A 13963-nucleotide genomic window follows, 5' to 3' on the forward strand; every position below is an offset into this window, starting at 1 on the left:
TTCAGAAGTACTGAAGTTTTTTTTCATCTGTTATTCCATTTGCAGTGCAATAAACCTCTACTCTTTCCACGTATGTGGTCCAATCTTCTATTTCGCCATCAAAAGCCTCAATATTACCAGATTTAGGCATTTCAGAAAAGATATGGCTCTTCCCACGCGCTTTTTTTTCTCTCTGTAGCAACGATATGGCGCTTCCCGCGCTTTCCCGCCGCTGCTACCGATAACAACGCTGTTTTACTGTGGTTTCCGTTTATTCACTGTTGGAGACTCGTTCCCGACGGAGGTCTAAACGCTGACCTGCTTGCCGTGCCGGCCGTCTCTCGAGTGCACCCTCCCAGTCCGTTATTGCTTGCCTCCGATTTCGCTGCCTGTCTCAGCTGTAGAGCCCGCCGCTGGAGCCCCAGTCTGACGCCCAGGAAGGATTAGCGCAGTACCTGTCACCAGCTTGGCCAGCTGGTGAAACCACAGTTTCTCTTACTTCCTTGAGTCTTCTGGACGCTGGAGGAATCGATGTCCTTGAGGTGCTGCCGAATTGCAGGTAAGTCCGTTTCCACTTCGTCGCCACTGTAGTGTCCGTGTGTAGATAAAGACACTGAAGACAGGAGTTGGTTCATAGGTATTTACTAAGCAAGTCTGGGGGGGGGTTTCTAAAGGATATACACAATACACAGGCTTATATAGCCAAGTGGCAATTACCGGCATTACGCACACCTGGGGCTCTTAAAGGCACATACACCATAATTGCTCTTAAAGGCACATACACCACAAGAATATTAAGCTATAGGATTCCTTCGGAGAATCAGTCTACCAGGCTGGCTGCAGTATTCCCGCTGCTACACTGATTAACCCTTTCCATTCTGGATGATTACATTCACCCAAAGTTATTATCCAACATGACTGACCTGTGTGTTTCCAGCGTTTTCTATTTTTCCTTTTATTCTCTCTGCCAGTTTTTCCCACCTCAATTTTCTCTCCTTTCAAGCCCTGTAGCCGATACAACTGGAGCGATGAGGGCTGTGAACTTTTCCATGGCCATTGACAATTCTAATTCCCGATTGACTAACCGGAGTCTTGGTTTAAGGGAGGCAGAACAGGCTGTGCTGTTTATTCCTAATCGCTCTACCAGTTGTGTTCAGAGTCCCATCACTGTTTGTATTGACTACAGGTTTGGCACAGGGCTTGAAAGGAGAGAAAAGGCCACTGTGCCAGATGGATGGTGTAGCTCCAATCAAGGTTTAGGGTCCAGGAGCCGCCTTACTGCTGACAGATTGTTTAAACATATGGGTGGAAGATCATCTATGTGGACTAGCATATAAAATATAAATTAAAATAATATACGTGTTTATAAGAACCACGTTTACGTTTTTGCTACACAGAGGAAATTCCCCCACCCATGGTGGTTTTATTTGTTTTTATTTTTGTTAAATGCTAGTTTTAATTTATTTTTAACCACTCGCCACAGCCACATGCTCCCCACATGCCATTAGTTACATAGCCTGCTCCCAGTGATGCCCTGTAACTAAAACAAAAACAGAAATTGTTGGAAGCAGGTCAGTCAGCATCAGTGGAGAGAGAAAGCGGAATTAACATTTTGACAGTGGACCCAATGGCCCAGAAATTCGGGTCTCCACGGGTGAGTACTCACGTGTGGGCCCGATGGAAGTGCCGGTTTCTTGCATGCGCGGGAAACCAGCACTTCCGTTCCTCTGAAAGCAGGGGTTCAGAGGTCGAACGCGTGCGTGCGGGAGTCTGCGCGTGCGCTTTGAACTTACAGGTTTTTCCGTGAGGGTAAGTCTTTAGAATTTAGAAATGTAAAAACCAGGCGTAAGGCCTGCATTTTAAAAGGTAAGTGGTCAACTAATTAAAATTAAAACATTTTTTCCACAGGTTTATTATTTTTAAATACTTTAAAGCAAGGTAAGTTTATTTTTTAGCCCCGTTAGAATATAAAATTATTTTTTCCAAAAATTTAAATTATTGTTTAAAATAGTTATTTAATGTAATTTATAGTTTATTTAAAAAGTGTGATGATTTTTTAAAATTTATTTGAAGATTTACTACTATTTTGGGGCCGTAGTATTTATAAGTTTTGACAGGTCTTCCTGTCAATACTTATGAATGGGCTTTTCCCAGTTCCGATTGGCTGCCCATGGCCCACGTGATCCCAGGGGACGCATCGAACTAACTATGCCCTATGGACACGCAAGCACTGCGCGCGGCAGCTGGACCAGGCCCCGGATCGGAATTCCACAGGGCCCTACAGCTCAACGGCCGGCGCGCAAGGTAAGTGCAGGTCGGGGGCTTGCACCCATGGGAAGCCCCCGACCCGAATTTCTGGGCCTTTGTCTCCAAAGGTGCTGCCTGAGCATCTATGTGTTTCTACCATTTTCTGTTTGATTTCAGCATGTGCAGTTTTTTGCTGCTCTTGTTCTGGAACTAGTTAGTAGATGGTGCACAAAACAGGACTGAGTCTTCCTATTATATTCCCTCTCTCTACTATATTTTGGGAATCTGGATCAAGTTTTAAATCAACGGGACTTGGCATAGACTGCCACAGTCACGAAATACAGTTGATCAGACCGAGAATGGTTTCTCCTTGATTTGTTTTTATTGCAGAGTAATTTTAAGTTCCGGTATCTGCTGGTCAGTTTGAGATGAAATTAATGACTGCTGTTAACCATTGCTTTGAATTGGTTCTATTTTCATAGCCACTAGATGGTGCTTGTTCAAAATACATTTACATTGTGCTGCTACATTGATTACTTATCTCTGTACTTCTCTGTGTGCTATGTGACAAAAACATTTTACACTCTGTCCAAATGCAGTAAAATCTTGCCAGTGTTTTTTGTTCATATTTTCCCTCCTTGCTTGGGAACTGTTCCACAGGTGCTGGGCACCCTCCAGTACATTGTCCAAGTGCCTGTCATTCATGTGTGAGTCTTGGCAGTTTATTCAACCAGGAGTGTAAAAAATCCTGATCCGATCACACACCCCTCCAGCAGAGATTGCCTGACCCGATCACATCCCTCCAGCAGAGATTGCCTGACCCGGTCACATCCCTCCAGCAGAGATTGCCTGACCCGATCACACATCCCTCCAGCAGAGATTGCCTGACCCGGTCGCATCCCTCCAGCAGAGATTGCCTGACCCGGTCACATCCCTCCAGCAGAGATTGCCTGACCCGGTCACATCCCTCCAGCAGAGATTGCCTGACCCGGTCGCATCCCTCCAGCAGAGATTGCCTGACCCGGTCGCATCCCTCCAGCAGAGATTGCCTGACCCGGTCGCATCCCTCCAGCAGAGATTGCCTGACCCGATCACATCCCTCCAGCAGAGATTGCCTGACCCGATCACACATCCCTCCAGCAGAGATTGCCTGACCCGATCACATCCCTCCAGCAGAGATTGCCTGACCCGATCACATCCCTCCAGCAGAGATTGCCTGACCCGATCTCACATCCCTCCAGCAGAGATTGCCTGATGGCGATCTGGAGCAGAATCACTGGCTAGTTTTCCCTTCCCTAACCAAGGGGCACCGTGGAAAATTGGTGCACCCACACTGCTGCCCAACTGAGACCAACTAACAGGGCATAGACCAGCGATCGAAGCTGGAGCTTTAATTTTCCCTAATCCCAATTTCCTCATCTCTCCCAAAGGTACTGATGCAAACAGCTCTTCAGTACCTCACACCAGCGGTCAATCTTCATGTGCAGTCTTTCGAATGTTTACTCATATGCTGTTCAATTGTGAGGGAATATCGGGGCAAAGCCCATACTGTCCTTACCCAATGTTACACGCACTCCCCTCCCAGTTGGAAAACTGGATATCAATGCGAAGTGGGAACCCTGGCTGACACTTCAACCTCAAAGCTAGGGAGGAGAGGGTCACCCAAATGCCCCAGCTAGCTCTGAGCTGACCAGGTTCAAACTTAACTCAGTACCGCACTGGATGGTGTGTCTGACTCAGCAACGGGAACCAATTTGTTTTCTACTTTAAAAAAATGTTTCTTCCCACATCTTCCTGCACTGAGGCAATCCCCCTTCACTGGGAAGGCTTATTGTTTAGGCCCACCCCCAACAGGTAACTTCCATTGGCCTCTTCTTGACTACACAGGTGACGTCAACAATTGTCCGAGAGAATCCATGTGTAAGTGGCTGCAGAAACTTGATTCAAACCTGGGGCTCCTGTTTTGTGGCATGGTGAACTGCATGATGTCTGCACTGGTCGTATGCCTTAATGGCATAAACATTGCTAATCTGAATAGAATGCATGCAATAGAATATTTTTAAATGTTATTATCTCTTAAATTATGATCAGTAAGGTTTTTCCTTATCTTCAATGTCAAAATGTCTTTTTGTTGCACTGGCCTTTATTTGTTTTTGCTTGTGTGCAAGTTTTTAAGGGGAGCGATCATGTCATCTTTTACTTTTATATAAAATGTGGATGGGTGTTCTGTGGTTCCTTATTTTTTTCCATTATTGGTGTCTGTCTCTGTTTGATTCAGGTTAGACCTGCCCCTACTGTTACATCATGGAGTAACCAAACTTCCACTGCCCTTCCCAGCTTTCCACCAGCCTCTGCATCTAACACACAGGTACAGCAGTGTTAACTACTACTCTCTCCCAAATTAGCAACCTCTTCTCACCAAAAAAAAGGATTGCATTGGCAGTGGGGAATAGTGTTTAATCTACTCGGCTTTACTTCACCTGCTGTCTTCACCTGTTGTCTGAGCTTTGTCTCCGGGTTTACTGCTATCTTTCCTGAATATTTTTTGTTTAAATTTTGGAATGAATCCAGAGTTCTGACTTTGATTGGATGTACCTAGTGATCAGTTGAGTCAATAACTGATTCTGATCAAATTCTGTAAAGTGATCCCTTCCACCCGAGCATTCATGAAATCTCTTTATGCAGCACATTGAACACAAGATGAAAAAAAAATGAGAATAATATTGTTCTCCCCACTTTTGTAACTCTGTTATTACTAAGCTCAGTATGGCTGAATGCTTTTTTATAAATTTGGTGGGGGGTGGATTTAACATGCACAACATTAATGAAGAAAGTACACAGATGTCCCAGAAAAAGCATGATTTATTGTGACACATTGTAGGAGTGCTTACAGAAATTCTGAAGTATGGAAACTTGCACGTACTGAGCAACTTGAAATATTCTGCTGCTGCTGCTTTGTGCAAGTCTCGTTCACAGCTTTTATCACTATTATTGAACTTGATTACTGGAGACTGGAGAGGCTGTTGGTCGTTGCGCTGAAGATAAGACTGGTCCCATTACAGATAATGGTTTTTGCAGAGCCCAAAAAAATAGGACACTGCTCAAGTATTTTTGTTGATAACCTGTTCATGTGCATTCTTCTGTTGGATGCAAAGATAAAATAAAAGAGAGCTCAGTGCTAGTGAAAAGATGGAAAATTATATTAATCCCCTCTGTCAAATGTTCTGAACCACGTGCTACTATGTTGGGAAGTGATCCAATTTCTAACATTTTATATTAAAGCCACTGTTGCTTCTCCATTCAGTTCAGTTTGGGTGATGGTCACGGACCAAAAAAATTAATTTACTTGCACTCAAAATTTTGGTAACTTTAATTTATATTAAAATGTATATCCTTTGAGGCAAATTTCTATGCAAACCTGTAAAGTCTGCACTCACATCATGAGTTTGAGCTGCTATCCAGAAAAAAACTGGATGAGTGAGGAGAAAATTGAATGCTGACTCTCCAGTGCGACATTGGGTGTTTCTGTGTCAGGACTGATGTTTGAGTGAGCAATTGAAATTCACCATCTTTCAAAACTCTGATTTGAAAAAAAATCTTAAAATTGATGCATTAAAATGGCAAATTAAGAGGTTGCATTACGTCTGTACAAGTTATGTTTTAGACATTTCACAATTATCTTGGCGATAAAGTGGTGTTGCAAATTAAATACAGACTGCTGCCATCTGTCCTTTCCAACTGAAGTGATGTCTATAGACACCTCTGTTATAATATGTGAAAATAGTGGACTATTCGTCAGTGAAGCAGTTTCTTCTGTCGCTTACTTTCCATGTCTATAGATTTCTAGCCGTAATGCTTTAACAAACCATCTCTGCCTTTCATTTAACATTGAGCCATATAAGAAAAGTTGACTGTAATTACAGCAATAGTGTGAATGAAGTGGCAGTTGGGTGCTCAAAATAAGAAAATTGAAAATGTGTCTTGTAAAAGAAGGAAAGAAAGACTTGCGTTTTATATGGTGCCTTTCATTACCACCAGACGTCCCAACGCACTTTACAACCAATGAAGTACTTTTTGAAGTGCAGTCACTGTTGTAATGTAGGAAATGTGGCAGCCAATATGCGCACAGCAAACTCCTACAACAGCAATGTGATAATGACCAGATAATCTGTTTTTTTAATGATGTTGATTGAAGGATAAGTATTGGCCAGGACACCGGGGATAACATCCCGGCTCCTCCTCCTCTTCGAAATAGTGCCATGGGAACTTTTACGTCCCCCTGAGAGCAGACGGTTTAACCTCTCATCTGAAAGACGGCACCTCTGACAGTGCGCACTCCCTCAGTACTGCACTGGAATGACAGCCTAGATTTTTGTGCTCACATCTCTGGAGTGGGACTTGAACCCACAAACTTCTGACTCAGAGGCGAGGGTGCTACCAACTGAGTCACAGCTGATGAAAAGAAATGACTGCCACTCTAAATCCAAGCTTTCACTGTCTTCTAGCTAGCTCCTCTTGTGTTCGCTTTGATCCCCTACCTTGTCTCCTGTCCCTCAACTTAAGACAGTGCCACCCTGTGTTCAGGAATTTTTTCCCACAACCCCATAGCTTTGCTACCTTCCTCCTTGCCTTCAAATTCTCCTTTTTTTAAAAAAAACCAACATATTTTGGACACTGCCTTCAGTCTCCTCCCCTTCCCCAAATCCACCTTTTCCTGCTCAGTGCCAATGTCTGTCTTGCAAAGCTCTTTGTGACATTATTTTACACAAAGTCAGTTGTATAAACGTAGGTTGTTTTAAAGTTTGTACTGCGTTCCAAGACAGTCGCGTTCTCGGGATTTGAATGAAATCGCTCTTCCCGAGAGTTGACCCTTTATAGTTTAATGATACCATGCAAACCATTCAAATGGGTTGCAGTTTTCTAACATGTTCATTATCGGTCTTTTATCTTCTATGTAGCTGCATCTATTATATTATTGTAAGTTATGTTTTGAATGCAATTTTATAGCTTCACGTGCTGTTTTGTTGATTCCCCAGGGTGAAGCCCCACCACCACCAGGTTTCGTGCTGCAGGGAATTCCAAAACCCACTGGGCAGGTCCAGTTACCAACCTCAACATCAACCGCTTATAACATGTATTCCCAAGTGGGTTCCCGTCAGACGTTCCCTCAAAGTAAGTGTAATCAGTAACACCTTCTTTGCTCTGAATCAGACTATCATAGGATGAATAAATCCAGTATCACTCAGGTCAGATAATAGCGGCCAAATCATTTTCAGAAAATATCTGACATCTAGCAAGTGCACGATGCTTGAATTATTTTGTTACCCACAGGATATGTGTCCATTTAGCTGCCCTTACCATCCTGGGATTAGTTGAGATGGTAGGCATGCTGCTGTGTGTTGTGGGCATAGAATAGAATTGTGGTGGTCCCAGGCTGGCAACCAGTGTGGGCAATTAAAATTCTGAAGGAAGAACTCCAACTAGCTGCCCAACAATTTAATGTTGATGTATGTTTTTCCCCCTCTGCAAAAAATTAACTCCTTGCATCTAAAAGTACTGAATGTTTTTCTTGATGTCACTTTGTAGTCCTATGTTAGCCGTCCCATTTAGTTAGTAATGAATCTCCACTGTTGAACAGAAAACGTGTGATAAAGATCCAGCTCTGTGTTCTCTGCATTGTACCATAAAATCCATCATGTAAATTCTACCTTCATACCTATATTCATGTTCCCTTGGTATTTGGGATGATTTATACACATCAGCAATGACAATTTGCACTTATAGCACATCTTTAACTTAGCAATTGTCCCAAGCACTCTATAAAGGAGGAAAAGAGTTAGTGGAGGTGACCAAAGAGATAGATTTTTAGGAAGCTTTTGAAAGTATGGCGAGAGGTAGCAAGGTAGCGAGGTTTAGGGAAAGAGTGTCACAGTGTAGGCTAAAATGGCTCAAATCTTTACTACTAAAGGTGGATTGGATGATGCATAGAAAGCCATTTAAACCAAAACATAAAAATAGGGAGAAATTTAAATATTTTTTGAATAATAAATGCATAATCCTGATCTCACAGTAAAAAGGGTACTTTAGTGACCATAACATGTCAATTTGTATTTTTGAATTCTTTATAATACACTACTGATAGAGATCTTTACAATTATGAAGCGGTTCGATAGGGTAGAAGTAGAGGAAAATGTTTCTACTTTTGGGGAGTCCAAAACCAAGGGCCATAAACATAAGATAGTCACTAATAAATCCAATAAGGAATTTAGAAGTAACTTCTTTACTCGGAGCGCTATGAATGTGGAACTCGTTACCACATGGAGCAGTTGAAGCAAATAGCATAGATGCATTTAAGGGGAAGCTAGATAAGTACATGAGGGAAAATGAAATAGAAGCATATGTTGATGGGGTGAGATGAAGAAAGATTGGAGGAGGCTCGCGTGAAGTATAAACACCGACATAGACCTGTTGGGCAAATGGCCTGTTTTTGTGCTGTAAAATTCAATGTAATTTAACCAAATAAGGATTGGATAGTTGATATAAAAGTAGGTCTGTGGGTAATTAGAACACACATTCCGATGAATTGCAGTGGGAGGAGCCATGCTGCCCCTCCCCACTTCCTTATTTTGCCTCCTCAGTAGAATTATAGAATTCTATAGCTTGTTCACTATAACAACAAATTTGTACTGCAACATCTTATGATGGTTTTTGTGTTCTGCTTGATTTTGCCCAATATTTTACTGGGTTATAACCCATAATAAATGCTTATTTAATCATTCTTACTTGTTTACTAACATAGTAATTCTGTTCCATAGCTTACCAACCACAACAGTACCCCCAAGGAGCAGGTGGACCAACTTATTATCAACCTCCTCAACCTACTGCACTTCCACCCCCGTCTTCCTACCCATCTGTTTATTTGCCTTCTGTTCCTTCTCACTCTTTGCCCCCTTCTGTGGCTCCTCCGTATCCAGGACAGCCACAGACATCCCCTACTGCATCTGGCCCTGCTTCTGCATTTCCTCCTCTCACTGGAGCATCCTACCAGCATGGTGGACCTGGGGCTCCAACGTCTTCTGTGGGCTATCCACCATCAACAGGACCAACAGGTACGCTGCCTGCAAGTAACAAGCTGTCTGCCTCACAAAGAACAGGTCTGCTGTTGTTGCATGTTACTTTTATTTTCATGTTTGGAATACATTTAACATTGTGTGACTGGCAGCACCTTCGGCTTCTGCCTGATCACAGCAGGGGGAAAAAAAGCATGTCTTTCATAAAGGCAGCAGCATCTTTCTATGCATAGCCCTTGATTTAAATACTTTTTAAAAGGGCTCCATCTTCATGAAAAGTGTTTGGCTGACCTCATTTTGTTTGTTCACAAACAGAAAGGCGTTACATCAAAATGCAACCTCGCATGACGTGTACATGACAAAAATGATGCATGGCTCTTTGTCTCCCTGAGAGGGGTTTTGGCTACTCCTGTCTTTTCATGAAAGTAGTGCTTACTTTAAGCTAAGGTCACATGCAATGTGCATGATGGCGATCCATGTGATTGTAGAATGTTAACACTGAAATGTTGCATGTTCTCTGCTGCGTTTTGTTTTCAGTTAACTAATATAAATTTTCAGGTTTTGTAGTTTTCCCCTCTTCCACAAGGAGGAGGGTTTAAGTTATGATGCCATCAACTAATCTCGATCTAATTGAGCACCAGCATGTCACCTCAGTAGTTAAAACATAAACTTCTTTATCAGATTTTCACCAAACATTGGAACAAGAGGCAGATACTTGGCCCATCAAATCTGTCCCATCATTTTTGTTAGCTATGGCAGCTCTATCTTTTTAATCACAGTTCCCCATTGTTTCTCCATATCCTTTTAAGACCCTTCCTTCCCAAGTACGTATCCACCTCCCTTTTAAACACCTCAATTGATTTAGCATCTCTGGCCTTCTGAAAAATGCATTCCACATTCTCACAACCCTTTGTGTGAAAACGTTTTCCTGGATTTTCTTTTAACCACCTTAACTCAAAACTCTAGGGGCTAGAAATTCAGTAGGCTTTGCGCCCAGTTTTCGCCCAAAGAGGGCTTTTGCGCCACTTGCTGAGCTTTCGCCGATATTCAGCGCTGCGGTAATGGCGGCATTAGCCAGTAGCGCTGCGCCGCCACCAATGACGTCATCGGTGTGCGCAGTGCCCCGCTACCGCCCCGACCGCCATATTTAGTTGCGGCCGCCTCTTCCGCAGCGGCCGCAAACAGCGATCAGAAAGCGGGGCCGTCCTGTAGCGTTAGTGGGGCGAGTTAAGGCGGAGGTGCGGTCGGCCGCTTTTTCGGCGGCCGCCTGCCCGCACCTCCTCCCCCCCCCCCCCCCCCCCCCCCCGCGGCATTGCCGGCTGTTTTCCGGGAGCCCGGCACTTCTCCGTGGTGCCGGGCTCATTTGCCGGCACTAGCGAGCGGCGATCTCGCTGTTGCAGGCACCTCCCCCTTAAGAGAGGGAGGAAGGCCTGCAGTACCGCAGCCTGCCGCTCCGCAGCGGGTGGCGCTGCGGCACCTAGCGCGCCGATATTCAGTTTCAGCGCCCCAAGCGGGGGCGCCGAAACCCTTGAATAGCGGCCGCCTTCGAGTTGGGGCGCTGAAACTGAATTTCCGGCGGGCGCAAGTGGCTCCGCGCGCAGCGGTACTTTCTGGGCGCGAGCGAGCTGGCCGCCCCAAACTGAATTTCTAGGCCTAGATGCCTTACTCTGGAGGGAAGAGTTGTTCTCTATCTACCCTGTCAAGTTCCTTCATTATTTTAAACCACTCAATCAGATCACATTGGCTTAGTGGTAACACTCTCGCCTGAGTCAGAAGGTCGTGGGTTCGAGCCCCACTCCAGAGACTTGAGCACGTAATCTAGGCTGACACTCCAGTGCAGCACTGAGGGAGAGCTGCACTGTCGAAGGTGCCATCTTTTGGATGCGACATCTGCCCTCTCGGGTGGACGCAAAAGATCCCATGGCACTCTTTGAAGTAGAGCTGGGGAATTCTACTGGTGTCCTGGCCAATACTTATCCCTCAACCAACATCACAAACAGATTACCTGGTCAAGTATCTCATTGCTGTTTGTGGGAGCTTGCTGTATGCAAATTTGCTTCCGTATTTCCCTACGTTACCTCAGTGACTGCACTTCAAAAGTACTTAATTGGCTGTAAAGCAATTGTGAAAGGCACTATATAAATGCAAACCATTTCTTTTAATTCTTGAACCCCATCATCTCCAGGGGGGATATAACACAAGTTTACTCAGTCTCTCATCAGAACAGAATTTTTTCTTGTCAGATATCATTGCTGGACTTTCTTTGAGGCCAAAACTTTCCAAGATAAGGTGCTATTCCAAATTAGATCAACCCTCTGTGGAGTAGTATTTCCTTAGTTTTATATTCTATACCTCCTGTGATGAAGTCCAGCACCCCATTAGCCATTTTGATCACTTTTTGCATGTGTGAGCTAGCTTTTAATTGCTTATGTACCTGGACCTCCCAATCCTTTTGTTCATCTATAACATTATAGAGCTTTCCCATTTACAGTGTCCTTCTTCCATTCAGAATGTACTACCTCACACTTGGGTATATTAAACTCTATCTGCCATCAGTCTGCCTACTAGTTTATTCAATCTAAGTCCATTTGCAGTTTTCTTTAAATAAATTTGCACTCCACGTGTTTGGGACACATCATCAATTCAATTCACAGAATCACAGAAACCCCACAGTGCAGATAGAGGCCATTTCGGCCCATCGAGCCTGCACCGACACATATTCCACCCGATCCCCGTAACCCCACGTATTTAATCCCCCTAACACTAAGGGTCAATTTATCATAGCCAATCAACCTAACCCGCACATCTTTGGACTGTGGGAGGAAACCGGAGCACCCGGAGGAAACCCACGCAAACACGGGGAGAATGTGCAAACTCCACACAGACAGTCGCCCGAGGCCGGATTCGAACCCGGGTCCCTGGCGCTGTGAGGCAACAGTGCTAACCACTATGCCACCGTGCTGTTGTGGAGATCATTGGGCTATTAATTCTGGGAGTGCAAATTTATAAAGTCTGCCTCCTAGTTTAGTATCGTCTGGAAACTTGGTTGTACTCCATTCTATTCCCAACTTCAGATCAAGAGCTACGGCCTCAGTACTGATCCCTGGGGGACACTAATCCACAAATGTCCCTTTTGCCCTAGCACTCTGCTTCCCTTGATTCTCTCTTCCTTCATTCACCTACCCAATCTAGTCTTGGATGTTTACAAAAGAAAGAAAGGCCTACTTTAGAAGTGCAGTCACTGTTGTAATGTGGCAGTCAATTTGCACACAGCAAGTTCCACATACAGTAATGAGAGAAATTGCCAGATAATCTGTTTTAGTGATGTTAGTCGAGGGATAAATATTGGAAACAATAAAAGAATAAGCAAATAGTTGACGTAGTATAGACACGTGGGAGGATATCATTTGGAGAGGGCTAACGAGGCAAGGGAATACACAATAAATGGTAGGATACTGAGCAGTGTAGAGGAACAGAGGGACCTTGGCGTGCATGTCCACAGATCCCTGAAGATAGGACAGGTAGATAAGGTGGTTAAGAAGGTATGCGGGATACTTTCCTTTATTAGCTGAGGCATAGAATATTAGAGCAGGGAGGTTATGCTTGAACTGTATAAAACACTAGTTAGGCCACAGCTAGAATACTGCGTACAGTTCTGGTCACCACATTACAGAAATGATTTGATTGCACTAGTGAGTGTATGGAGGAGGTTTACGAGCAGGTTGCCAGGACTGGAGAATTTTAGCTATGAGGAATGATTGGATAGGCTGGGGTTGTTTTCTTTGGAACAGAGGAGGCTGAAGAGAAATTTAACTGAGATGTATAAAACTGAGGGGCCTAGATAGAGTGGATAGGAAGGACCTATTGCCCTTAGCAGGGGACATAGATTTAAAGTAATTGGTAGAAGGATTAGAGGGGATTTGAGGAGAAATATTTTCACCCAGAGGGTGGTGGGGGTGTGGAACTCGCTGCCTGAAAGGGTGGTAGAGGCAGAAAGCCTCATCACATTTAAAAAGTATTTGGAGATGCACTTGAAGGGCTGTAACCTACAAGGCTAAAAAGTCACGATAGCTGTGCTAAGCTATAAAGTGCATAATAGTGTTAAATAAGAATTCAGGAGAAACTTCTTTACTCAGAGTCGTTAGAATGTGGAACTTGCTACCACAAGGAGTAGTTGAGGTGAATAGCATAGATGTATTTAAGGGGAAGCTAGATAAGTACATGAGGGAGAAAGGATTAGAAGGATATGCTGATTGGGTGAGATGAAATAGGGTGGGAGGAGGCTCGTGTGGGGCATAAACACCAGCAATGTTCCCTTTAAGCTGCTCAGCGCTCGCGAGGTCCCGCGCAGCCAGTGAGTCGGCTTTTAAATATTAAAAACCGTGCATGCACGCAATTTTGAATGGCCCGTGCAGCCCGTTAAAGGTGCTGCGCAGGCCAAAAACAAATTAGAGGGAACATTGAACACCAGTTGGGCAGAATAGCCTATTTCTGTAGTTCTATGTAATGCCTACCTCCCAACCCATTTCTCTTTATGTAATTCTATGGGCCTCAGTTTTAGCCAGCAATCTCTTTTGCATAACCTTTTGAAATGCCTTCTGGAAGTTCATGTTTTTGACACCTCATAAATCTTCTATCTTCCACGTTGGTGACACTCTGCGAACCCT

General features: G+C 44.0%; 1 protein-coding gene across 8 annotated transcripts in view; it reads left to right on the forward strand.

The window, feature by feature from the left end:
* Positions 1-13963, forward strand: part of sec31a (SEC31 homolog A, COPII coat complex component) — a 138667-nt gene that overhangs the window by 104578 nt on the left and 20126 nt on the right. For 2 of the 8 annotated variants that reach the window (XM_085964844.1, XM_085964871.1), the window contains 3 exons: positions 4505-4594; positions 7263-7398; positions 9042-9380. In XM_085964844.1, the coding sequence (XP_085820970.1) occupies positions 4505-4594; positions 7263-7398; positions 9042-9380 (565 nt within the window). The remainder of the gene's footprint in view (positions 1-4504; positions 4595-7262; positions 7399-9041; positions 9381-13963) is intronic. The other 6 variants (XM_085964853.1, XM_085964862.1, XM_085964890.1 and 3 more) reach the window with 5 other exon arrangements.

The sequence above is a fragment of the Somniosus microcephalus genome, chromosome 2 (assembly GCF_052327205.1).
Source record: "Somniosus microcephalus isolate GS21.2 chromosome 2, FLI_Smic_1.0, whole genome shotgun sequence".
Lineage (NCBI taxonomy): Eukaryota > Metazoa > Chordata > Chondrichthyes > Squaliformes > Somniosidae > Somniosus > Somniosus microcephalus.